At 40.7% G+C, this 27,570-nt stretch overlaps 1 protein-coding gene and 1 long non-coding RNA gene across 3 annotated transcripts in view; both read left to right on the top strand.

Annotated features, from left to right (window-relative positions):
• The window catches only part of gnao1a (guanine nucleotide binding protein (G protein), alpha activating activity polypeptide O, a), a 130,264-nt gene extending 102,902 nt beyond the window's left edge, over positions 1-27,362 (top strand). Inside the window, exons 6-8 of one of the 2 annotated variants that reach the window (XM_031294855.2) lie at positions 2,524-2,653; positions 21,771-21,924; positions 24,822-27,362. In XM_031294855.2, the coding sequence (XP_031150715.1) occupies positions 2,524-2,653; positions 21,771-21,924; positions 24,822-25,009 (472 nt within the window). In that variant the 3' untranslated portion in view covers positions 25,010-27,362. Of the gene's footprint in view, positions 1-2,523; positions 2,654-10,639; positions 10,794-12,991; positions 13,503-21,770; positions 21,925-24,821 lie in introns of those variants that run through there. The other variant, XM_031294856.2, reaches the window with a different exon arrangement.
• Positions 13,592-15,557, top strand: LOC118495473. Its single transcript, XR_004897911.1, has 2 exons — positions 13,592-13,633; positions 14,108-15,557. It is a non-coding gene; the product is annotated as an uncharacterized LOC118495473 (long non-coding RNA).
• Positions 27,363-27,570: the final 208 nt, after the last annotated feature.

Here is a 27,570-nt window from a genome sequence, read left to right as displayed (position 1 = left end):
TCTGACTGCTCCTCTTATCCACGCAGGAACTCCAGACTGTAATTAATAAGATGAAATGCTTTAAACAAGCGCCTATATTTATGATTGTCTGTCATTTTAATGAGATCTGATTCAATTAGAGCAATACCGGAGCTGTGGGAATGATGACAGAGAGGAGGAATGGTAGGAGGAGAGGGAAGAGAAAAGAGAGAGAAAAGAGGGGAGGAGGCTTTTTCTGACCTCTTATTTAATTACCATATTCCTGCCCCTCTTTACGCATGTGCACACACACACACACACACACACACACACACACACATAAAAGTTTTGATAGTCACACAGAGTGCAGAGGTTAATAAACTGTAGACACCAATTATTTTTCTGGATGGATGCACTATCCCACTTCAGCTGATGTTTGTTTCACTTCCTGTTCCAATCTCTCTCATAAGGCACACTGTTTTTTTGTTTTTTTTATTGTGCGTTCAGATAGAAAGGCACACAGTCCATTTAAACATGCAGATAAATGTTCGTTCTGCTGAATGATGCTCTCTGCTGTTACTCTTGCAGTTGAGTAGGCGGTGTGCCGGGTCCCGGGTTTTGTTGAGAAGCCTAAATATTGTCAGCTCAATTGCTATTACTGGCAGTCAGGCAGTGTGTGGGAGACTGCAGTGTTCCTGTACTGGGTGTAACCCATCAACCTACCTACCATTATACCCATCACATGTGGAACTGTTTCTGGGTTCACTTCACTTTAGATTCACTCCTCTCTGCTAGTGGTTTGTCTAATGTACTCTACAAACCACAAAAATACAACTTATACATGAGAGTGGTCATTCCAAGCTTATGAAGACATGAGGCGAATGACTTACTTAGATGGAAAAGGTTAATCTGGTCTCAGATATACAGTTTATAGTCTAGTGCCTTGTGTCATTGCTTGATAGTTTCAGCTTGGGCCCAAAAAACCTTTAGACCAGGAGTCAGCAACCTAAGGCATGCGTGCCGCCACTGGCACACGTTAGCTCCACCAATGGCACTCTAGCAATATGTGTGCAAGAGAGTTTTTTGGAAATGTTCCAATCCGCATACCAAATGACATTATTTACGGAAGTTGATTGACTTTTTCCTCATCTGTATTCCGCCAAGACCTGCCCTACTCTGATTGGCTAGTACTCGTTGCCTCCTTTACAGAATGCAGCGCAATGGAGAAAAGAAAACGGTGGCAGGCTTCATGCTGATATGGCACACTATGTAGCAAGAACATTTTTTAATTGTACTTTTTTAATTGCCGACCCCTGCTTTAGACTATGCAACATTAATAAACACCGACACTGTCAGGAGTTAGCCACAGGCTGTCTTTGGTAGCCAAAGCTCCAAATCGGCCATCAGTAGACGACCTAGGACCACTGTTTTCATTGACGTCCAAATATTTGACAACGTTGTTCTTTGTGTCAACTGTCGTCTCAGAACGCCCAAAATTGCAGTTTAAAGGCGCCTTTAGATGGCTAAAGCAAAAACATCTCATATGGCCAGCATAGTACATGTATAGCAATAGTCACACGCTCTTACATTCAAGGAATTACTGAGCACATGCACAATGAGACTAGTCTGGCTATCACCATCTTTTAAGATTGAACATTAGTCTGGGGAGTCTGCTCTGTATTTTCTACTGCACAAGAGGCGTGATCAACAGGCATAGTTGAAATGACTCTGTACACAATTGGATAGTCCTTCAACCAATCAGACCAGAACATTCCGGGTGACGTACTGGTCCTCCATGAGCGCAACAACGGGGTTTGAGCTGAGCTCCATTCTTTTGGCCACCAGCGGGGCAAGCTGGGAAATTAGGCTTTTACCAAAGCCAGTCGGTAGTAAGGCAAACACATCCTTCTTTTGTAGGAATTGTTCCAGGGCAAGTTTCTGTTCCGTTTTCAGAGAAAACTTGCCTTTAAAATCTTTTAAAACAGCAGCGACAGCGGCATCAACGGGTTGCTGCGCTTCGGTGGCCGCCTTGTTGAATGTAAACAAAAAGCTGCTTGCCATCGCTTCTCTATCGGCATTGTGTTAAACCCGCCAGGTGGATAAGTCAGTTTGTGATTGGTCCCCGCAGATTTGTAACGGAAGCAGGATAGAAAAATTTACAGGTTTCCAGCCTGAGCTACAGGGCGAAATCAAATCACCAGCAGATCGGGCTGGGTTTACCCATGCACAGAAAAATAAAAGTGAAAAAACCTCTGAGACGTATGGAGCATACCCTTGGGTATAGAAACAATAAGTCAGCTGTAGGCAATATCAGATCGTTGCCAATTTAAAAAATAGTAGTTTATGAATGGACCTACAGTACAAAGTCATCACAACTGACTCAGAAGACACACACAGTTCAACATCCAAGGCTCTTCGGTTGGATATGGTGGTATTATTTGGCACGGGCAAGTAAGGTGACATTTTAAAGTCCCACGGGTGTGTTTGCATCTCTGTGTGGGTGCGTGCCTGTGTGGGTGCCTGCATGCGTGTGTGTGTATTTATGTCTGTCTCTCTGTCCATCAGGCTGTTTGATGTGGGAGGTCAGAGGTCGGAGAGGAAGAAGTGGATCCACTGTTTTGAGGATGTCACAGCTATCATTTTCTGTGTGGCGCTCAGCGGATACGACCAGGTGCTGCATGAGGACGAGACCACGGTAAGGACCAGAGATGTATAGTAACGAAGTAGAACTACTTCACTACTGTACTTAAGTACTAAAAGGCTGTATCTGTACTCTACTGGAGTATTATTTTATTCTCCTACTTCGACTTTTACTTCAGTACATATTTTCGATGAGTTTAATACTTGTACTCCGATACATTTTTTATATGCTACATCGTTACTCGTTACGATTATAAAAATGTTACGAATCATTCCAAACCCACATTATCACTGCCAGAGCGGTAGATGGCTCTGTCACCAGGTTTGATGAAGCTGGCTCATCATTGAGCGAATCAAGCTGTCTTATAAGAAGACCGCGTGTGCTCCCGTTCTGCCTTTCGCTCTGCTGCCTGCCTGCGTTGAGAACACTTGAGCTTTGTTAGTTTGTTTAGAGATGGAAGAACCAGAAACACCACCTTCAACGCCTTCAACTTTGAGTGATCGTTGCGGTGAGGAAGGAGACCACCCCTGGCCCTACTTAGAGTCCGTGTTTTCATTTGTCGGAGTGAAAGACAATTCATATAGAATGAAGTGCACAAATGGCACACCAGCTTGAGCTATCAGTAAGCACAAGCTAACTAGTTACCCAAGGTTCACCCGAGGTGCTTCAGTGTTGTACATTCCTGTCCTTGTACTGCTGTTACAGCCAAAGGAATTGTGAGTGTCCTTTAGGCTAAACATTTGAAATAATATAAACAATATGATATTCAAACTTTTGACTGCTTTCTTTAATAACTACATAACACAATACTTTCAGTACTTGAGTAGTAAATTTTAAAATAAACTACTTGCAATACTTAAGAAAAATTTTGAATACTTTAGTACTTCCACTTAAATGTGGTGCTTAAAGAGTAGGGTTGGGTATCAGTTGCTAAAACGATACTTTTCAAACGGTGCCGGTGCCTGAACCGATACTTCAATAGGGTAATAGGGAATAGGGCATTTTACAATAACTTTGAATGCACCACGAGGCTTACTAGTTTCAAGTGAACGCACCACATCTGTGTTGTTTTTCCAACAACGGCACTACGGCAGCTGCACACTGCTTAACGTCCCGCTGTTGGACTCCTCTACAGTGAAAGAGAGACACCCTTTACACCGTTTAGCGGTCAGCATTTTAACCGTGTTTAATCCCGCTGCTAGCTAACGGTCGGCTAACGTTACCTGCTTTCAAGTGAAGTGTTAACTAGTGTCACGTGCAGCGCTGCTCCTGTTGCCTCTAACGTCTGTTTCAGAGCATCAGAGAGCAGCGCAGAAGGCATCTAAGTTGCACCGAAATATAGGCACCGAAATCCGCATTGCAATTCGGTCCGGTAGATACCAGTCGTTTAGGGAGCGGTGCCGTAATAGCACCGGGTTTCGGTACCCAACCCTATTAAAGAGCACGTCAGCTTCTACTCAAGTCACTTTTTTGATAGAGCACTTGTACTTTTACTCAAGTCTGGGTCTCTAGTACTTTATACATGTCTGGTAAGGACAGATCTTCACATCTGTATATTCTCTCTCACTATGTCTCTCTATTCCTGTCTCTCTAAAGCTTTTTCTCTGTCACTTTGTGGCCTTATTTTAATATTTACTATTCTAATATTTATAAATATTGTACGTAAAAGAAACTATATCAAATGGCATCCGTAATGGTATTTCTTACATTCAGGATGTGCGGGAACATGGGTAATAGTCCCCTAAAACATTCTGACACAGGCTACATAACAGTAGGGGTAGGAATCACCAGATGCAATTGTCATTGTATGTGTACATACATATTGTCACTGTACAGTATTACCACGATACGGTATTATCGCGATACGGTATTATCGCGATACGGTATTATCACGGGACGATATCACGGTATTATCACAATGTGATATCACGGGACGATATTATGCTGATCCGATATTATCATGATACGATATTCTCATGCTTCGATATTGTCACGGAACCATATTGTCATGATACGATATTATCATGGTACGATGTTGTCACGGTATGATATTGTCACAGTATGATATTTGCACAATACAATATTATTGCGATTTCAAACATATTGTGATATATTGCAATATATGACCTTTTTTCTAACTTCAAATTATTATATTTTGGGGAAAAAACTCAACTGCACCATCTAGTAGGGCATTAAAAAATAGTGTAGTTTAGTAGTCATCAACTACTCCCCATAAGTCGACTAATAGTTAAATATTAGCGGGATATATATGAGATATATATATATATATATATACACTGTTTATATGCCCTACCATGTGGTGGACTGAAAAACTATTGATTTTATTATTCTAGTCCCAAAAAGCATAATTCTCATGTGCAGTTTATATAACAAAAAATTGTATACTTGACATCACTGTATCGATACAGTATTGCCACGGAAAATATTGCGATACTAAGCTGTATTGATTCCCCCCCCACACACACACACACACACACACACACACACACACACACACACACACATAAACATAACAGCTAGTATAAAGATGGAGTATACGCTTGTTCTAAATGTAGAAACGATGTTTGAGCTGACATTAAACACACGGCCTGTGTAAAAGCTTGAGACAGGGAGGGGATAAACGTCTGTGGGCATGACATTTTTTAAATGTTTATATTTGCATTTCATTTTTAAATGTTTCACAATGTTTTAGGAGTGACTGGTTGATAAATACTTACAGACAAACTGCTTCCTTTTTTGCTCTGATTTTGCATTCATCTAAATATCCGGTGTACAAAAAGCATCAGCAATCGCCTGCCTTCATACCGTCAACAGAACACAATGTGAATTTCTATGGAATTCCTTGGTGTTTCCTCTGGATCTCCGTTTGGTACACCATTCTCAGATATCATGTAAATATATCAACAGAATAACACTGAAGGACACATTCAAAATACTTGTTGGACTTGTTTGTTTAACGAAACACTTAATCCAACAGCGCAGTTTCTCCGGTGAACATACTGTTGGATGGTTTTGATGCAAAAATACAAGCGGAGACATAGAGGAGTATATGTGAGTTATTTTTATCTATGCAAATCATTCTTCCCAGCATTGACACAACATGCATGCTGACCAAAGCAAATTACCTGTTTTAAATAATGGGAAGGACATGTACAGTAACATATGTATACAGTATGTGGTTGCTCTCAAGGCAAATAAGGCTGATTCTGAGATATACAGCAGGTATAACAGTTATTTAAGATGACTGTATTCACTTTACTGTTACTTACTTTACATTACTCTTTTAAAATTTGAAAAAAAAAAAAAAAAGACTTATTTTATAGCTATTTGGTTAAAAGGCCCTGGGAATGGTTAAACACAGTTACAATGGGGCAGCTCAGTGTCTCCTCACAAAAAGGCCACACCCTGCCGTGTGAAGACGATGTGTGCAACCTAAAAACAAATTAGCTGATTTGAATGCACGGCGCTCACTGCTATTTACCAAGCCCGAAGTGTATCCTCTGAGAATTCCAGGCTGGGAAATTGTGCTCAGTAGCTGCTCTATTTATGCAGATGTCATCAAGCCTCCCTCTGAGCTGGGAGCAGCAGAAGAACGTCAGATGCAGAGAGAAAATATCCATCATAAAACACCCACAAACAGCTTCTAGTATGTGTTGCATATCTGAGGCTATTTAGTTGGTGGTGCAGCGTTTTCTGTTCTTGCAGACATCTGTCCAAATGTAGGCGATATGAGTTCATGGTAATATTTTGAGTACAGCTGCTATCATGTCTGACAGCTGAAAATGTCTCCGCTATATACAACATTAATAGAAAAACTTAATTTCCATCCCTAAGCATCAAAGAGCAATTTCTAAACTCACTATTTCCAGGGAGAAATCCATTGTAAAGAGACAAAGATACCAAATTTTCCGCTGATAATACCTCAATAGATCAGACTGTAGAGCAGTAATATGTTTACATGTTTTATTTACGGCGCTGTTTTACTCTGGTGAAACTGCCCCACGGTCAATTTAATGTTTTACTATGAAATTGCGGCCCCTATTATCTTTTCACCAACACACCCCACAGCTGAAAAACACGTTCAAATATGCGATTACAAGGCAATTTGTGGCGAAATGGGTGTACCAAAAAAAAATAATTACCAATCAAACAAAAATCAAAGGACTGCATTAAACATCCCAGATTTATATCTGTTCAACATGATGCGTTATTATTGTTGAAAAGCAAACATTAGCGTGGGAGTTATAATTAGCAGGCGAAAAACCAAATGTTTGTCAGCGAGCGCCCACACCCTCTTGTCAGTTCTGCTACCACACACATTCATGGCATGTGATTCTGAAAGTACAAGTATGCAGTAAAGACATTCTACAATCGGACAGGAAAGATAACACCCCCTCCTCACTAAGAAGGGAGTGGTCAAGTAATACATATATCCCTTTTGGGAAAGTTATTAAAATCACTAATACGCTGAATTTAATTAGAATGCCAGCCTTCTCCCATAATACTAATCCTGTCTGGACAGGGGTTAAGAGTAATGGTGGATTTTTCCTTTTAGATCTTAGATTCTTAGTATAGCAGACACAAAGTAAAATAATGCATATACAGTACAATTCATACTGTATGTTTATTATTATTGTCATTATTATTATTAAGCCTACTTAGAGCCATAGCGTACATATGCATGTAACAATGGTTTGTGTTCCTAATGGTCATTTTCAATATGTCAAGACGTGAGGCTGAAACATGTTACTGGATATTCCTAAAGTTGTGTGACTACTAGCAAGTAGTGAAGTGTAACCAGAGAAATAGAAGAGTCATAGACGGTTACATTTATATTTTAGCATCAACTAAAACAAATTGTTTTCCTGAAACCAAATGACCTGACAGTACTTTGAACCCCTTTTGCTCCGTTGTTCACTCATTTCAGGGTTTCTGCCGGGTTCACAAAGTTATATTTAATAACTTTTTGAATGAACACTTTGAAATTGTTATACTGGTTTAGTAAGTGGTAAGTATTAAAGTATAATGGAAAGCCAGTAGGGACAATATCACATTTTTCACTACTTCCCAACAACAATAATTACTAATAATATGAAAAATTGAGTTAATGTGACCTGGACCCGGACGGAGCGCGAGCGATGGAGGAGTGCAAGCAAGAGGATTTTGGATTTAGCACCAAGCGGATTTTTAAAATGTTGGGGTGTTGCCTTATCTTCGTCCCGGGACCGCTCACACCATGAGTCCGAGGCATGCCCGAGCCCGTCTCTGTGTTACTGCAGCGGGAGCAGTACATGCAGATGAACGCCGCCCGCCCGATGCCGCCAGTACCTGTCGTCCGGCGGACTTCTTGCTGCTTTTGTTCTTTTCTTTTCTCTTCTTTTTTTTTTTTTTTGGAGCGAGCAATGAGTGATTTGAGTTGAGCGCGAAGCAATATTGAGTGGAGCAGCTTGGAGCGGGGGAGCGGAGTGAACAAACAGTTCCATGAGCGAGGAGCGGAAATTCTCCCCGCTCAAATGCTCTGGGCTAGCCGCATAAAATGGATGGTTGTACTAACCAATGAAATATGATAAATGTTTGCTGAAATTGACACTGGCCCATTAAGAGTCAATGAGCTACCTAGCTACTGTAGCTAGTAGTAGCGACACTGTGTTTGCTACATTTCTGATGGGGCTGACTGACTCCACAAAAAAGGGACAACACCACCTCCTGCATGCACAATCCACTGCACAACCTCACTTTCAGTTTAATGGTGTCTCCCAACAGCCCGCAGTCAGATACAAAAACATTTTATAACTATCATTACTGCCTATGGCCGGCAAGAGAAAATATTCAATACTAATAATAAACTGAATTTAATGCTTTTTAAGACCCGCTGGTACCCTGTACTTTGCAGTACCTGTATGATATGGTATGGTATTGCCTGGTTAATGAGGTGACAGGTAACAGGTTGTCTGTTATGTTTGTGGGGGTTTTGTCCTTTTGAGAGGACAATACAGAAGTAAAAGTCTACCTCACTGGCCCCATGCTGAAGGTTTTCACTGAACACTATATATCTTTGTAAACATTCAAGTGCTGTATGGAAACGCACACACATGCAGTACAACACATACTACTTCTGCTGCTTTGTAAGTCCCTTCTTTCTATTGAAGAACTGCTTGCATTTTGTTTTTCTCTGCCTCTCCCTGTCTTGTTTCCACACACACGCAAAAGCTGTACAATGACAACTGAGTGAACACAGTCTGGATAAAGTCCTGTCCTCCTGCCTCTAAATACTTTCTTTTCAGCACTAGGGGTGTGTATGTGTGTACTGTATGTGTGTGTTTGAAGTAAAGGGGGTGTCATAAAGGAAGTAGGACGTGGGTGGGTGAGCGAGTCCCTTGCATTTTCTGTTCCTGCTCTAAGCTCCGTCCTGCAGCATCTCTGGCTCCTTCCACTCCTCCTGTCACTCTCGCCATCGACTGTCCTCTCTAACAAATCAGCAGTCAGATCTTCCCCAGATGCTCCACCCACAGACAGGTATGAAACCTTTCGATAGGTTAATACACCTACCATGAGTTGAAAGCAGTGCCTCTTTCTGTTTGTGAAAACAAGGAATTGAATTGTCTTACTGTGTGTGTGTGTGTGTGTGTGTGTGTGTGTGTGTGTGTGTGTGTGTATTTGCACAGCTTCATCAAATGTTGTATTACTATCTGTCTGTCTGTCTGATCACTTCATTATTTCTCTACTTATTGTACCAACTAGTTAAACCTTCTCTCTTCTGTTGTATGTGAGGCTGCATTGCCTGAATCTCCAGTAATATGCCACATTTCTAGTTGGCTCTATTCTGATTGGTTCATTGGCCCCATCAGTCACCTTGTTTCCACTCCCCTGTCCTAAACTAGGCAATGCAGGATCATAACCAGAAAGAAACTGCTTTCAATTCATCTCATTCTTAAAACGAATCAGAGTCTCGTATGTTTTCATAAGCAATTGTATATGCAGTATGAATAGGGTAGTGTTTTTTTTTTAGAATGAGCACTAAAAAGTAACGTGGTAACAACTCAGTCTAGAAAGCCAAAATATCATGAGAAAGTGCCTAATGATGGAAAATAGTACTATGGTGTAAAATAATACAAAAATGAATTTCATATTTAATTTATTTAGTTTTCATGCTTTGTTTTAGCTCCATTTCAGATGCTCATTTAACAGTGTACAGATATGCCTTAAATCTTGTTTCTAACGTAGCATTTATTCTTTATATACCCTGTGGAGTTTTCATTGTAAATAAAAACATATTTTTATTTTGGTTACTTTTAAACGTTTCTTAGCAAAAATGCATTGTGTGTATCCCGCCTAAGAAACATGTTCAGTTTTCTACCTTGGAGGAATTTGCAAAAGCTAATTTAAATGCGCTTTGTTTACATCAACCTGTTTTTTATTTATTCTCCTCCCTCATTGGTACACTGCAGCCTTTATAACTCATTACCTCCACAAACTGTCGCTGCCTCCTGCAGATTTCATAAACCTCTGATCACGGTGAGAGGGTGTCCTCAATACAGAGACCTTTTTTTAAAGCATGGCTCTACAGTGCCCCTAATGGTCACAAACTCCACAGGGTACCTTTGAGCTTTCTTTTAATCATGGTTACATAGTACAGTTAGAGTAGGCAGTGGCTCACAGCTTTAAAGCTAGAAGTGCATGGCTTTGTTTAACTCAGCTGCAACATCCAGCTTACTAATAACTCCTATAACTGATGTGTTGCTACACGCACACACACACACACACACACACACAGCAGGAAATGCTGTGTCCGTAGACAAGAGGAACTCTTCAGTACTTCTGTTCTGCTTTTTATTTAATCGGTTCCTCTGTGTTTCAAGTGGTGTGTGTGAAGTATCTGTGTTCTCGATTTGGCTACTTTTCTGAACACACATTTTGTATACTTGTCTGGTTGATTAAGTGTGTGTATTTGTGTACTATGATCATGCAGATGAGTGTGTTTTAAAGCCCATTTAACCCTCGCTCATCTCTCTTCTACAGAACCGCATGCACGAGTCTCTGAAGCTGTTTGATTCCATCTGTAACAACAAGTGGTTTAACGACACCTCTATCATCCTCTTCCTGAACAAGAAGGACCTCTTTGAAAGCAGGATCGTCAAGTCACCACTGTCCGTCTGCTTCCCTGAGTACACTGGTACATATCCACACACCTGGCATTGATATTTTTTGCTTTAGTTCATTCTATATGCTGTATAATAGTATGGACACTAGGAGGCACTGTGGCTGCTGAGGTAGAGCTTCCCCCACCCAGTATTCACAAACATTTAAAGACGAGCTGATTATGGAAAGACAGAAAAGTCCTCACTTTAAGACTTCCAAGTTTTTGGCCAAAGAGTCATTGACTACATTGATAACACTAAACCCAACTCCTTAATCTGTGAACATGTCAGTATAGTCCACTGTGCTTTCACTTGAGTCACCGATTTCAAAAGATTTTATGACATTGACACGTCTTGCACACTGCTCTTGCTGCAGCACCCCCAACTTATTAAAGAAAACGTAACGTTTCTGTCCCTCTGGACCTTTGTCAAGAGTTGTCAAGTTTAATGGAAGACACTCCCGTCGATAAGTGGTTGTCAATAGTCCCACAACTGGGCACACGGAATGGGAGAAGCAAGAACGTATTTAAGACCATGGTTGGAAATACTCTTGGCAAAGGTCCAGAGGGACCGAAACGTTAGTTTTCTCTACTAAATGGTGATGCTGCAGCAGGATGGTGACGGTGTGCAGGATTTTCCTTTTTTTCAACGTCTGTGATTATTTTCCAACGCACCTGCACAGAAGCATTGTTGGATGTGCAAATGTTTTCTTGGAAAAATATAAGTCTTCAGATGGAAGTGTTTTGATCTGATCTCAGTGATCTGTGGGTAGTTGTAATGCCTCAATTTTCACCAGTTGACACATGGTGCAGAAACGCTAATCTGAATTGAATCAAATCAATTTCTATATATTGTCCGGCCCTACGTTGAAAGAACAAACACAAACCAACTGGCTCTATCAATCACTCTGCACATATTAACTTTACAGCATCTTGGCTCAACCCCGGCCTTTATCTTGGGAACAGTTCTCTGCATATTTAAGTAAAAATGTTTCTTCTCAGTTTTGTGTAAAAAAAATCCTAGGGGGAAAAAAATAAGGTGAATTTGGTGGCATAATTATGGAAAAAGTACAATTGCTCTGATGAATGTTACACTGCATACAAGGTTGTGTGAAGAAGGATGAATTGAGAGGAGCACAAATAGACGGGATGGGAAATAGAAGATTGAAGGCAACAGAAAAACACAGCGAAGAAATCAGGTGTGTTATCAGGAGTGCAAAGGAGAGGAGCTTGAGTGTCTTACATACAAGAGAAAAAGAGAGATAAGACAACACAGGGGAACACAACAAAACGTGAGAAAGCCAGAGAGAGCAAGAGAGTGTGAGAAAATAAGAAAGCAATAGACAAAGCAAGACTATGGGAAAGCAAGATGGAGGGAGACCAAAACAGCAAGACTGTGAGAAAGAGAGAATTAGGATTCCAAACCTGCGTCCTCCCCTCCTCTTCTCTTCATCCTTTTACATGGCCAGTCGTGTTGCCTATTCTGATGAAGTTGCCACTGAAGCAGACAGACACACCACAGTTCTGCTAATGGCTGAGAGCCAAGTAGATGTTAGTGACACTTTGAGCAGAAATGACTCCAATCACTGAGATCGGACTCATTCCATCGGCGTTATAGCAAATTAAAGCTCTTGATTAAATCCACCGCATGCCAAATGCTTGCATTACAACCAGAACTAACTCTCACAGTTAATAATGGAGGGGAACTAAAAGGGCATACAGTAGAGTTGGCACTGCTGTAAAATGAATCAGTATACAGTATAAATAATGCACTCTATCCTTTTGACTCTAGGGCCTCATATCTGTCACAGTCTTGTACTGTTGCTGTAAAAAGTCTGATACATTGGCAATATTCAGAAACTGGCAGACTTTGCTAACAATACCACGCCATAACATTTTCCGTCAAATTTCATTTGTCAGTCCAAAATTACCTTTCCTTTTTCTGTGAAAAAAGTTGTCCATGTATCACATTTATTAAAGCTTGGCCAGCAGTAAGCACAGCCCCTCCGTACACCTCAGCAGAATGTGTGCTGAGCTGGAAAGTCAAAGGTTATGTTTTCATGAAATCTCAGAAAATAGTGCTGATACGGGAAATGATATAAAGGTCCCGATGACAACAGCTTTTAAGCCTTCACCTCACTCCCACTATATGTCATCTCTCTCTCTCTCTCTCTCTCTCTCTCTCTCTCTCTCTCTCTCTCTCTCTCTCTCTCTCTCTCTGTCTCTCTCCTTAGGTCCAGACACTTACCTGGAGGGAATAGACTACATTAAGGGTCAGTACGAGAGCAAGAACAAGTCACCCAGCAAAGACGTCTACTCCCATGTGACCTGCGCTACAGATACCAACAACATCCAGTTTGTCTTTGATGCTGTCACTGATGTCATCATAGCAAATAACCTGCGGGGGTGTGGCCTGTACTGATGATTCTCTTAAATGTTGGCCAATGTTTGACCTGTGTTTACCTATATGGTACCAGTTTGTACCACATAGGATATGTGGCCCATATCAGTGAAGTCATCAAATGATAGCCAGGCAAATATGGGGTATGGGCTGTGTTTGTGATGTCATCATACTGCTTTACCGTAAGGCTGGCTGTTAGTTCAACTTGACTCTTTATTAATTAATTGATTCTTTGAATGGTTGGTTGGTTGAGAGTTGTTTTAGTAGTTTTTTTTACTTCCTCCTAAGGTAGAACCAATGGAAATTTCCAGTAGCTTTGTGCTAGGGCTGGGCGATATGGCCTAAAAAGAAATCCCAGATTTAAAAAAAAAAAAAAAATTAAATTTATGTTTTAAATAGATTTTTTTTTCCCCCTACTTAAAATCAATCTGCAGATGACAAAGAAATTGTTCAAAACAAGTTTTAACTTTATTTAGTTTTGATTCATACACACACGCACGCACACACACATATAAATGGGGCATGTATACCATTATGATTATTCATGCCAATTTTGTGGAAATATATATTGGTTTGTGTTTTTCCTACCATTGTTCGGCCGCCCGCCCCGAAAGAATGACAAACTTATATAAGTATGCTACAGTATATATTCAACAAATTATATAATGATGCTATATATTCAACAACAAAACGGATGCGTGAGATAAGGCTGTTTTCACACATACAGATAATTCACTTCTCGTTCCTCGCCTGAAAGTTCAAATCATTTTGACTTTAGTCGCGCAACCTTCGTTGTGTCAGCAGCATGTGTTGAGCCGCAGCAGAGCTCCGCCTCTGGTGCTCCGCATGGTGCTCCGTCAGGTCAGCGGTAATTGGTGGTTCAGTTATCCAAGAATAGGTGACTGTGAGCCGGGTACAGAGCACCGCGAGCTGCCGGTCATTTCGGCAGAGATTACTGTTAAGTAAGTAATGAAACGACATGTTGTTGTGTATCTTTATGGCAAACGCGTGGGGGGAGGGCTAAGCCCATTTGGCGTAGTTCCGAGCCCAGAGGGGAGCGTCGACGGATGATGAGGAGAAAAACGATTTTCATTTAAACAAGTCAACGTTAACTACACATTTGAGTTAATCAATAAAATCGATTTATCGCCCAGCCCTACTTTGGGCATTTAATTGTACCGAAACTCCAAATTCTTTTGCTGGTGTGCTGCAGAAATCTGACCAGTAGTGCCTTACTCAAAGAACTAGACTTACATTTAAATTTGAGTTGTCACTCTTTTGCCTTAGACCTATGCCTTAGTCACACGAAGGGCCAATGTGAAACTGATAAATAAGTTGTTTAACTAGGCTTTATCAGGGTCAAGTTCAGTTGACTCTCAGTTTACGTCAGTAAGATGTTTTTCAGACTTTATTGTGTGCATGAGATATTAAACTGTTGACAAGGTTAAGTCCCGCCTACTAAGAAGACATTCAAAGTAAATGCTAAATCATCAGCAAAAAACTGCATTTGTATATACTTTGTGCAAAATAGCTTATGTGCACGCCTTCTTCATTATTTTGCTTGTGTTGTCTTATTTGTTTTATTTAGTTTTCCTGATGCTGTCCCTGCTCTGATGTATGCGGTGCGCTGCATTGTGTCTGGCTGCTTTGTTGCACTAAGCTGTGCTCTGTGGAGCTCCAAAAGAATCAGTATTTACTCAGTAAAGACATTATGAACTAAATCATCATATGCATGAATACTGAGAAAAAGATTAAGCAATTATTGTGAAATGATTAGATGAAGTCAGACTTAACTCATTATTATATTACTTTGACAATAGCTTTTGTTTTTTTATTTCATAGCACTAGCTTAGCCTGCTACGGGCTACAGGACAGGGGAAAAGAAACAGTGACACTATAATGAAGTAACATTTTATGATAATTTAGGTTTCAGTTATTTATTAAATAATTTCAAGTGATATCATTTTATGTATTCTTGTATTGTTTAGTCATAATAATATACATAGTTATGAAATTGTATTCATTGGTTTGATGTTGCCCATTTTGTAGTTCTGTATCAAACAGCATGATGCCCTGCTTAACATAATGATTGAACAAGTAGGGCCAATTAATAACACAGTGTTCATTCATCTGGTCCTGTCCTTCACTGGCCAAAGAGAAACATACAGAGTCCAAACAGCCTCACGTCAGCGTCAATACAGCAAAGCCTCGCTCTACAAAACCTGTGGGAGGAGAGGGATTATCAGAATGGACTGCTCAGAATATAAAATACAATGAGACCAAAGGTAATCCCATTTATTAAACATGACTGTTCTTCAGTCAAACTCTTAAACCACATTTCTCTTATTTTTGACTGCATTTTGAATTGATGGCAATCAAGTTCACTAGTTCAGATTTTATAGACCCGGTTGGTCCAATTTAAAGCCCTTATGTGTAGATGTGTTGTCGTTCTCAAAATCCCTTCACTACGGCAAACAACAACAAACTTCGAGCCAGCAAGCTACACGCTGAAAATGGCAAGTTTTGAAGAAACTTTGCTTGGTTCTTTCAGGGGAATGATTGTAAAGATTTACAAAGAATATGTTTACGGGATAAACTGTCTAACTGGGACGTTTTGGGACAGATTGGGAATTGCTGTGGACAAAGTACACACGGCGATACACTGGGAAGAGCATATTACGTTTAACCATGTACCCAGCTGATTTAAATAGCTCACATTACTGTTTTGTGTGAACAGTTAACTTAATTTGGTGGAATGTGGCATTTTCTTTGCGGGGCGGCAAATGTTCCACCAAAATGAGTTCCTTTCCGAGACTATTTTGCAGAGCCACCGTCGCTGCGACCGGAGCTTAGCGCCGGCCAAGACGATTGTGATTGGTTTAAAGAAACGCAAACAACCCAGAGCGTTTTTTTCTCCTATTCCAGAATGTATCTGTGGCTCTGTGGAGATAGGTCTGGCAATGCGAGACTACAGCCACAATGATTGATTGCGCCAATTTTTACTAGAATGATCAAATTTTTTCTACAATCAAAAAGTCGTTTCATTAAAATAATTTAAAGATGCTATAATCAAAAAAACATTTGGGCTTTAAGAAGAAAGAGAAATTATTTTGAAAACAATTAGAAAAAATATGTATTTTGTATGTTGTGATGTCATTTGACTTAAGCATAGACATGTTCATTGGCAGTAATCTTGTTAAAAACTATGCAGCGTCAGTCATCAGGTCAGGTTTGAGCAATGGTTGCTTATTATTTTTTTAAATAGAGTTCATACAGCAGAATTGAATTGTATGTTTCCATGTTGCAAAGGAATAGCGTTAATAATATCATTAGTGTTTTGGCCTTGAAGAGTGAAAAAATGTTTGTAATTGAATTTGTAACTTTGTAACATAATGTATTTTGATCAAAGTTAGAAGAGGTTAGCAGTATAATTTCTTTCTTTCCCTTTGCCTTAAATGTATAATATTTGAATTTAAAGTGAGGAAGTTGCCATTTCTTCGGCAATTTTCTTTCATCCCTGTGGATGTCACCTCTGGTTGTATTTTTGGATTGATTTTTCAGGCTCTTGTGTTGCAGCATTCATAGGTCCACTATAAAATCACTTTAAATGAAGAGCTATATGAATATGAAGAGGTACAGTACATGTAGTGCTCTGACTCAGCCAGACAATTCCCAGACTATGCTTCAAAGGCAGGATTGATTTTATAGGGCCCTGGAGCCGCATTCATTTTGTGAGTCTGCACCGTGTAATATCCCTATTGTCCACCTCTCTGCCTTAATAAGCCAGAGGTGAGCTTTGAAAGATTATGTGCTGGTGGGTGCATATAGTCCTCTGGAACTAGGATGTCAACCCTGTGACTATTGTTTCAGCCCCGATGTTTTGCTTTCTGCTAAGCGAGTTCCATTTCTGCTGGATAGTAGCCATCCCAGAGCAGCTGTAGGGTTGAGGTTTGATGTAGTGCACAGCTTAGTTGAAATGAAAAGTTGTGTGCAATGTGTGGGAACAGAATTTAAGCTGTGACATTAAAGCCAAAGAGATGCATATAATACCAGGACAATATCATCAGCTTCTCTCTTTATAAGCAACAGTTTACAGCAGCATATGGAATATGAGCTTTGTTTGTCTGTGGGACTTTGTTGAATTGACCGAGCTGAGTGTGTTTACAGCTTTACCGGTGTGAGTGCTCTCTGGCAAACAGAGGTAGAGAACTTCCTTATTTATTTATGAGCAGGGCATTTGCTTCATTCTACTCTCCCCTCCACACTCAAACAACGTCTTCACCCTCTGCTCACAGCTGCACATTTTTTGTTTGTTTTTTTAACAAGGGGATGACGTCATCGTCTCTTCCTACTATCTGTGCCAACTTTTTAGAACTGTCTGTAGTACCCCAAAAAATGAAATCTTTTTGCCGTGGCGGCGCCCTCATAGTAAGACAGGACCAAAACAGGAAGTAAGTTGACGTATAAGAGCGCCATCATCTGCATAAGGAGATAGGTCGGGGTGGGGGATGGGTCAAACAAACAAGACTTTCACCCAGGAAAACATCTGCGTCACATGGGTAACCGGAAGTGAAGTAAAGTTACAAATGTCAATGATGTTAACCCAAACCACAATCTTTTTCTAAACTTAACTAAGTATTTTATATTGTGTGTGTGTGTGTGTGTGTGTGTGTGTGTGTGTGTGTGTGTGTGTGTGTGTGTGTGTGCAAATGTGTACATGTATGTGTTGTGTGTGAGACAACATCAGCCCATGTGGGGGTTGTGGTGGAGTCAGTATCTGTGTGTATCTTACCCAGAAGGCACCTGTCTACCCTTTCCACACACATGCCCTCAACACACACACACACACACACACACACACATACTGTACATACACACACACACACTGAAGATGCAAACACACCCATGGGACTTTAAAATGTCACACTTTTACATTACTTGCCCGTGCCAAATACTACCACCATATCCAACCAAAGAGCCTTGGATGTTATTTGGTTCTTTTGGTTTATAATCTTCTCCTCTGACTTATTACATAATATGAAAGTAAAATGATCTTACTGCAGTGCAGTGACTTGTAATAAACATAAAACATCAAAAGTGTTTGTCCTGAAATGATGTCAACATAAGTCCACGTGAATGATTTCTATGATTTCCCTTCTTTACTTCACTTCAAGCCTCTGTCAGTGGTTACATTGTGCATAGAAAAAATGTATTTGTAGTTTGCATAGAAGCCCAATCAAATATTTCACACTGACATGCAGAGCATCTGTGCTTAATGCTTAAATGTGGGGGTTATTTTTTATCATTTGAACATTTGCACTTTTACATAGTAGAATCATGCCCTTGCACAGTTAATTAATTGAATGTATCATGATTATTAACCATCCCCACTTAATGCAGGACACTTTGCTTGTAGACACTTTCTAGACCCTCGCCTAAATCGTTTGTTTATGTGTGTGTGTGTGTGTGTGTGTCTCGCTATTTTTATGCCTGAAAGCCTAAAGAGCAGCCAGCAGTAGACATGAGCTGTGGAACAAAGGGTTGGTGAAATCTTCATCCACAGTAAGTTAGAAAGCCCCAATTCACATTCAGCTGGACATGCCTACATTTCTATTTGCCCTCAGGCTGGCAATGGCAGCATACTGTTCGAGGTTTGTCTTCCAACTTCTTTCATTGCTGTGTTAACCTCAGGCAGTGCACAGGCCAGGATGTATCCATGTTTCTGCTGTACAGATTCAGTGGAATATCAGAAGTAACTGTTACCGTGACTGTGTTTTTGCATATATAAATCACATACAGTGTTCTTTAATAAATACTGTCGTATTTTTTTGGTTAACCTTCATTTTATACAATATTAAAATAGCTTTGCACACACCTGAAACATGATTTTTGTGTCAAAGCTAATATTTGCGCATTTTTACTCCGCTCCTGTCGACTCCATTAGAACAAATTGATTTTGCTGCAAAATGTTGCCCTTTTAAATGCTGGCATAGCATACCAGTATACAGTATATTCAGTAAATGGACCAAAACGTACCCACTGTGCAATTTAAAGTAACTACAATATAAAAGTGTGAAATCAGATTGGAGGAGAATGGAGGAGAGAAGTTTGATGAAGGACTCTACTTGTGCTTCATCCTTGTTAAACTGAACTCCCATTTCGTTGATGAGTAAACACACACACAATTAGAAAGTTGTAGAGCCAAAAACATCCCTTTGGGGGTCATTTTCCGTCGCGCTTGATCGGGACTCTTGCCGTCACTTTTGACACTCTGGGTCAACGTGCATGGTAAAACCACTAAGGGTTAGGCAAAGATCGTGGGTGGGGTTACAAAATGTACGTTTCAGTGACACGCAGAACAAGAACGGGACACCAACCGCTCTCTCCAGGGTGAACGTTCGACCCATCCTCCAACCTAAACCTACTTACACAGATTTTAGGTATTTCATACTACTCGCTACCATTGTCGCTCTTAATACTGCGTCATCTTCCAGCGCCACGGCCGATCTACTGCTATGCCCTGTGCGTCCCATACAGACGCTAAAGGGTGATGTTTGCATCAGTATCTGACGCTCAGAGCCACTGACCAAGCGTCAGTATTTGATGAGTTGGTACGGACAAGCTAAATAACTCTACTCTCTCTTTAGACTGCGGCTTGTTGTTTCCTCTTCGGAACTCTCCCACTACGTCATACAGTATGCTGCATGGGGGGCTTAGCGCTGCCCAAGACAATTGTGTCTGTATCCCAGAATGATAAGCGGTGTGGCCAGACTAAACACCAGCGCTGATACAGCGCTATGGAGATAGGTCTGGCTATGCAAGACTAACGTGTGATAGATGGTGATAGACAGATGTTGAAAAGTGCCTGCCCTTTTTTCAAACAGTTTCCGATGACGGCTTTTCAGATGGTTACGAGTTACAAACGATCTGGCGCACCAGTTTATTTATTTCTTACACCTAATCCTCTCTCTCTCTCTCTCTCTCTCTCTCTCTCTCTCTCTCTCTCTCTCTCTATTAGCTCCAAAGCTATTAATGGTTTATAAGGTAAAGACAGGATCGATGCTTCCCTCAGAGAGAAACTATGAGCAGATCACTCTGTGTGTGTATGCGTGGGCATGTACATATGTGTGTTTGTGCTATGTTTTTTTGCTTGTGCTATCTGTCCGTACTTCCGCTGGTTTACCAATGAACCCCAAACAATCAGTGAGAAATGACATCAGCGGGCGATGCCGAGGGGATAGTGGCTAATGTAGTTTATGTCCTGCTTCAGTCCCAGAGAAAAATAATTGACTCCCATGGGCTGCAGTGAAGGAGATATGTGTGGGTAATTGTGGAGTGGTCTGATGTGAATAATACAATCAGTGGTTCATTCAGGTAACAAAGGTCCTGATGCATCTGGGCAGCAGGTGGTGGCACAAAAGAAATCTTAGCGCCATTCAATGCTTTGGGAACATAAACAATTTCTGAAATCCCACAATGGCAGCCAATCATTTTAACTGAATTTAGATCCCATGTTAGAGACATAACACATAAAGGAGCTCCTTTGGTGCCTTTTTGCTGATGTATTTATCCTTCTAGTTTAAAAGTAGAGTTTGCCTGTAAGTGCTTTTGGGTCGTCTCAAAATATGTTTATTGAGTTCCCACTCAATAAAATGAGCACTTAAGCCTCTTCAGAGCCAGGGAGATGCTACTGCTGGACTTAGAGATGATTCAGAAAGCCGCTGGGCTCATGACTGTAATGAACTTATGTAGAATTAAGGAGTCAGAGTATGAGCTGGTAAGTAATTGTGCTCATTATGCTCTCAAACACCTGTCGTGTGTGTGTGTGCGTGCGTGCGTGCGTGTTTTACTGAGCACTGTAAAATATATCTGCTGTATCTCCCCTACTGCTGTGATAATTTATTAAAGGTTGTATTTATACATTAAAGAAATGACAATAAAGCACCACATGAGTAACTTGATATGTGTGATTTTTTTTTTTCTCACTTTCTGTGTTTTCCTAAACCGCAATTGTAAATGTTGAAAAGAATGTGTGTGTGTGTGTGTGTGTGTGTGTGTGTGTGTGTGACAAAGAAATCACTCCTCAGTCGGTATCTTTGTCTGATTGCAAAATGCATGCAGAATGTTATGCACTTAATTTAATTAAATATGCATAAACAATAATTATGAATGAAAGTTTGTGTCCCCCCTGACATCTGCATCTCCCCTCTCTCTTTTGCTAAAGTTATAATTGAAATAATTGAAAGCAGGGGGGGGGGTGTTATTTTTCTCTCTGTCAGTGTGTAAATGTTTTTGGCTCATTTGCGTCGAGTTTGGCCATAACAATGATATTCTTTCATCAGTTTCCCTTTAAGATATGTGGTAACTTTAACTTTTTCCTTCTTTCCTATTCTCTCTTTATCATCATCCATTCACTTTTCCCCCCTCCCTGTCTACTCTTTCATCTTTCTGCTCCTCTTATTTGTCCTCTTTGTTTAATCCTCTTATCTTTCTTTTACCTGTTCCTTTAATCTCCTCTAATCACATTATTCTTTTATTTTTATTCTTTTTTTTCCCCCCATCTTTACCATCCATATCTTTCTTCCCCCACTTTTTCCTTTTCTCGTCCGCAGAATCGCATGCACGAGTCTCTGATGCTGTTCGACTCGATCTGCAACAACAAGTTCTTCATCGACACCTCCATCATCCTCTTCCTCAACAAGAAGGATCTGTTTGCAGAGAAGATTAAGAAGTCGGCACTCAGCATCTGCTTCCCTGAATACACAGGTAGAAAAAAAAGAAAAGAATTGTCAGTTTTCCTGAGCGCAGAGCTGAGAAATAGCAGCACTGAAAACACGTATGCAGCAACGGAACTTGAAAGGTGCACAAAATTGATTTCCTAGAGAACACAAAAAGCTGCAAACCAGTGAAGCCCGACACACCATTGATTGACTGATCAATTTGTGCAGGTATAAAATGAGAAAAAAACAGCTGTTCCGTTTTAGCTTTCGCCCACATTTCCGAGGAGGCTGTTCATCTGCGGACTAGTGCAACATAGGACCACTATTACATAAAAGTCAGTCTTGACAAATGTCTCTTTAGGAATAGTTTGACAGTTTGAAAAGTTTCTTGTTCGATGAGAAGATTGATACCACTCTCGTGCCGGTACCTTAAATATGTAGCTGGAGCCAGCAGCCGGTTAGCCTAGCTCAGCATAAAGACTGGAAGCGGGGGGAAACCGCTAGTCTGGTTCTGTCCAAAGGTTACAAAATATGCCTACCAGCATCTAAAGTTCACTAATTAACCTGCTTTATCAAGTTTGTCTCGGTTGGCAGTACCTCAGTCAGTAGGGAGTTGGGTTGGGAACCGGAGGGTCGCCCAACCCAACTCGGACCAAAGACGGACCAAAGTACAGAGTGTGGACTGGTAACTGGAGAGGTGCTTTTGAGCAAGGCACCGAAGCCCCCCACTGCTCGGGGCACCTGTCCAGCAGTCGCAGCCCCCCTCACTCTATCTCCATCATCCCTTTGTCCTGAGCATGTGTGTGTATTTCAGGCCTGTGTGTAGTGTGTTCTAACAGAGTTAATACCTTGTAATTAGTGTATCAGTCAATAATATGAATATAAAATAAAAAATAATCCTACCTAGTAGGTAGAAAAACAACAATTCATGAACTGTTCATGAACCATAATACTTTTTTTCCTCTAGTTGGTTTACTCTTGTCACAAAGGTTTATAAATTCTCAGAGGCTTCTCACAGGAAGGTATGGAAGGGACATGAAGGGAAGAGATGGAACATGTCTGATAGACTTACCGTGATTATCGAGGCAGTTGGAAAATAAGTAAAGCATGACAGACAGAAATGAATAGGGTGGGCCGAGAGAGCTGCGTTTGTGTGAAGACGGCAGGAGACAGCTCTCACTCGCTATCTCCCTCTCTTCTCTCTTCATGGCTGACCAAGAGTGACTGTCTCCTGCTCTCTGACTCCCACTGCCACGGCTACATCTGACTCTCACCTCCACATGATGATATCTGCCCCCTTTTTTTCTTCCCCTCACAGCTTCTATTTCCCTCTCTCCCTGCTTTTATCACCGTCTCTTTCCAAACTGAGGTTACACAGTTCTTAAAAAGAGCAACATCAAGCATTTGGTCCTCTGGTTTTTGTCTATCTCTCCTGCTAATGCTTGATAATAATCCAAACAGACTCAATGCTGTAAACAACTGCTTTGATTCAAAGCGGCGCGTTTCTCAGAATGGTTTACAACTCAGTGACAGTTACTGTCCAGATTGGTCCTCGCCACTCCGGAGGTACAATGCAGAACAAACTAATCTGCTGCTCTAATGTCCGTGGCATTCGACCGTAGTGTAATAGTGCGTTCCGTTTGTACTCGGAGGTCGAAATTTCCGAGGTTAAAGTCGGAAACACGCCCCCTGAACTCAGATTTCCGAGTTGGGAAGTCGGACAACCTCGCAGTACCCCGAGCACAAAATCCAACATGGCTGCTCCGTGCTTCAACAGTAGTGAAATACGTAGTGACGTACAGTTTATCAGCACTTTTTACTAGGGGTGTTGAAATGAATCATTGCATCGATGCATCGCGATGCCGACCTGGACTATTCTGCATCGATACAGCGACGGATCATAATCGATTATGGCTGCTTTTTTTGTTTTTGCCTTTTGTCTGTTGTCTGCTGTGTTCAGACTCCGCTACATTCAGGAAGTGTCCTTTTTAAGAGCAGATACAATGAAAAGGGGAGTTCATATATATCTGACTGCTTGAATTAGTTGATGAAAACCATGTGTAGCAATATATATTAATATGGAGGAGGTGACGCATCGTGATGCATCGTGATATTGAATCGATTTGAATCGTTGACAGGATAATCGTAGTCGAATCGTGACACCAGTGAAGATTCACACCCCTACTTATTACCCCGAAAAAACGCCCCCATAAGTTGTTTGTTCAAGCCTTAATTATTTGCCGTGGCAGCGCCCTCATAGTAATTAAGACAGGACCAAAGCAGGAAGTAAGGTGACAAAGTATAAGAGCGCCACCATCTGCATAAGGAGATAGGTCAGGGTGGGGGATGGGTCAAACAAACACAGGACTTTCACCCAGGAAAACGGGTCAGTTTGGGTCGGTTTGGGCACAAAAACCACTTAGTTTAGAAAAAGATCGTGGTTTGGGTTAAAATCATGGACATTTGTGACAATACTTCACTTCCGGTTACCCATGTGACGAGGAACGTGACGTAGTTCTGTAAAGTTAAAGAAAAACTCACCATTTATTTTGACATTTTTCATTTTCAAACGGGACACGTTTACCTGGGTATTATACTTTGTGTCTCACTAAATCAGTTTTACACACAGCTTCTATCCGTGGACATGTTGTTACGCTGTTTGAATGCACAAAAACCAGCGTAATGCGCTGTTATCAACTGCTAACAATGGCTAACCTGGCTAGAGCTAAACCCCACAATGAAAAATCCGACTTGTAAATGGAACGCGGTCAACTCGGGGGTGTGACATCATTCCCAGTCCGGCTTCCGAGTTCCCGAGGTAAATGGAACGCACTATAAAACCGAGGGAGTGTCAGATTAACAATGCCACTGTTGGAGAAGTGTATGATCTACGATTTTCTCCGTCTCTCTCTCTCTCTCTCTCTCTCTCTCTCCTCTCTCCAGGACCCAATACTTATGACGACGCAGCAGCTTACATCCAAGCACAGTTTGAGAGCAAGAATCGCTCTCCAAATAAGGAAATCTACTGTCACTTGACCTGCGCCACGGATACAGGAAACATCCAGGTGGTGTTTGACGCCGTGACCGACATCATCATCGCCAACAACCTCCGAGGGTGCGGCTTGTACTGAGCACGGCCACGCACCCCCGCAATGTCCTCCCCCTTTGTCCCCTCTTCTCTCTCACCCCTCCTTTCCTCTCCCCCCCACCTCGTTCCGGTTCCTTTGACACTGCTGTGGAAATGATGATGGTGATGATGACGATTCTGCTGATTATTTAAAGAAAAAAGGAAGAAAAATGCAACTAGGTACATATTATTAATGAGGATAATTAAAAAATAAATAATAATAGGCATACGTATATAATATAATGTTTTTAGTTCTTTTCTTGCGCCAACTTTACCTGATGTTCCTGGCCTGCTGCCAAGCAAACAGATTTGTTTTAGTAGAAAATACGAAACCCTGCCGCCTTGAAAACTTCTTGAACAAAGTCAATGAAAGCGTCCGTTCCCCGTCCTCTCTTTTCCTTTCTCAGCTGTGTCTTATGTTAAAAAAAACAAAACCTGTACTTTTTTTTTTTTTTTTTTTTTTTAATTATTCCTATGAACATGACTTCTGTTTTATTTTTGTTGATCGTGTGTATATTTATTACAGGAGTATCAGTCCGTACACTGATTTTTATTCACATTTTGCCTCACCTTGACACCTTTTTATTTGTGTATTATTTTGTTAATGTTTTTTTTTTTGCTATATTAGTGATTATGTAATAACAATCGTTTGCGGAAATATGTGAAAATGTCGATAGCACTAGAAAACACCGGACAGGTCGGCGAAAACCTTAAAAAGAAAACCTCTCGAGACCTGCTGAAACTGACAAACACTGATTTTAACATTAGTCTTTTGTTTACATTAGCCAAGACATTTTAAGATGTCTGTTGTCAATTTCCTTCTTTTTTTTCCCGTTTTTTTTAAGCAAGTATAATTTTTACTTCCCCGCAATCCGGTTTTCAGCGACAGGAAGTGAGGCTTCCCGTTTCCCCAACTTGGCCTTAACCATTCGCCAACAGCCGGTCGTGGCCGAGCCTGAGCGCCAATAGGAAATGTGCTAAATGTCCGATCAGTGCCATGAAAAAAGAGGTACTGTACTGTAGATAGCTACGCTTTTAGAAGCAAGTCCACAACGTTGTAACTCTACCTTCCTCACTGTTATAACCTCTAGACCTACTAACATTCTCCATGTAGGGAAACTCACTCCTGGGTTGATAATGGTTGATTAATTTATTAATTTATTTATTGATTGATCGCCTGTACTACACATACTGTACCTCTTTCGCTCTCTTTCGCTCTCTCTCTTCATTGACACACCACCACCATGCGTTTACTTCTCTCACCTCCATCCATCTCTCTTTCTTTTTGCATGGCGCCCTGCCGTCCTCATTTCGGGGTCAAAGGGCCCCTTGCTTTCTTTCCAACCCTTCTCTCCCCTCCCTCTCTCTTCTCTTTCTTCCTCCTAAAGCCCTGACACAGATAGCATGAGATACTCAAGCCTTTGTATAAAGAGACCAGTTAATTCATAAAACTTTAAAAAAAAAAAAAATTGAAAAAATAAAATCTTCACGTAGATACTGTTGAGATAATAATAAATAAATAAAAAGCATTTTATTAAAAATAGCAAAAGATGAATAAAAACGAGGGAAAAAAAAAAAAAAAAAAAGAGCCGAGAAGACAGATGGTCCTGAATTGGACAGGGGCGGGATCAAATGAAAGAAAACAAAATGTGAGAGTCAAAGTTTCAAAGGGTTGAAAGGTCATGTGGGATGCTTGGAAGAAGAAGTGTAGATTTAGGGATTCTTGTAGTAACACGTAGAATACAAACGGTCAAAAAAGGACAAAAACTCTACACCTATAATAATAAAAACCCAACAAACGTGGGTATTACAACGTCAACAACAGTAACGATCATTATGATCATGTAATATTCTTAAAAGATAATCTTTCTTGTGCTTTGTAGCTACGAAACATTTTTTTCTCTCTATATCTCCCCCTTTTTTAAAAATAAAGATGTTTTGCAAAGGGTTCCGGTTTGACAAGCGAGCTCGTTTGGAACCATGACGATCTCCGACTGACCCCGTGTCGTTGTAATGCTCTGAAACTGTGCGCCACCCCCCTCTCCTTTTACCGTTTTGCCTGTTTCCCTGCATCAGAACCGTGTCCTCACTTTAGCCTGACTCGGAACGATTAAATATAATATTATAACAATATCTATTTTTTATTATTTCAGAAGAAAAAAAAAAAATGAACCACTTTTTTTGGGGGGAGAGCACGTTTCTCGCTGCGTCCGCTAGTTAGGGACGCCGCATGTTCGCACATCAACGCTGTACAAAGTCATGCTCCTTTCTTCTTCTGTCTCTTTTCAGTTTGACACACCTTCCAGGTCTACAATGAAAAGCACAGTTCTCACATGACACACACACTAAAACACACATAATAAGTAGATTTGGAAATTTGTTATCTGTCCCTACCTAATCTATGTTGCCCCTCATCCATCTATCTATATAGGCCTCTCTTTCTTGCCTTCTTGATTTCTTGTTTTGAAAAGAGAAAACAACTGTGTATAATGACACGCTATACCTGTTTCTTTGGCATTTTGTTCCTGTTACCTTCATTATTTTGTTTTTTCCTCTTTGTTCTGT

This window comes from Sander lucioperca, chromosome 7 (genome assembly GCF_008315115.2).
Source record: "Sander lucioperca isolate FBNREF2018 chromosome 7, SLUC_FBN_1.2, whole genome shotgun sequence".
In the NCBI taxonomy this organism is placed as follows: Eukaryota; Metazoa; Chordata; class Actinopteri; order Perciformes; family Percidae; genus Sander; species Sander lucioperca.
Note: the sequence above shows the minus strand (reverse complement) of the source record. Positions and strands in the feature narration are given on the sequence as shown.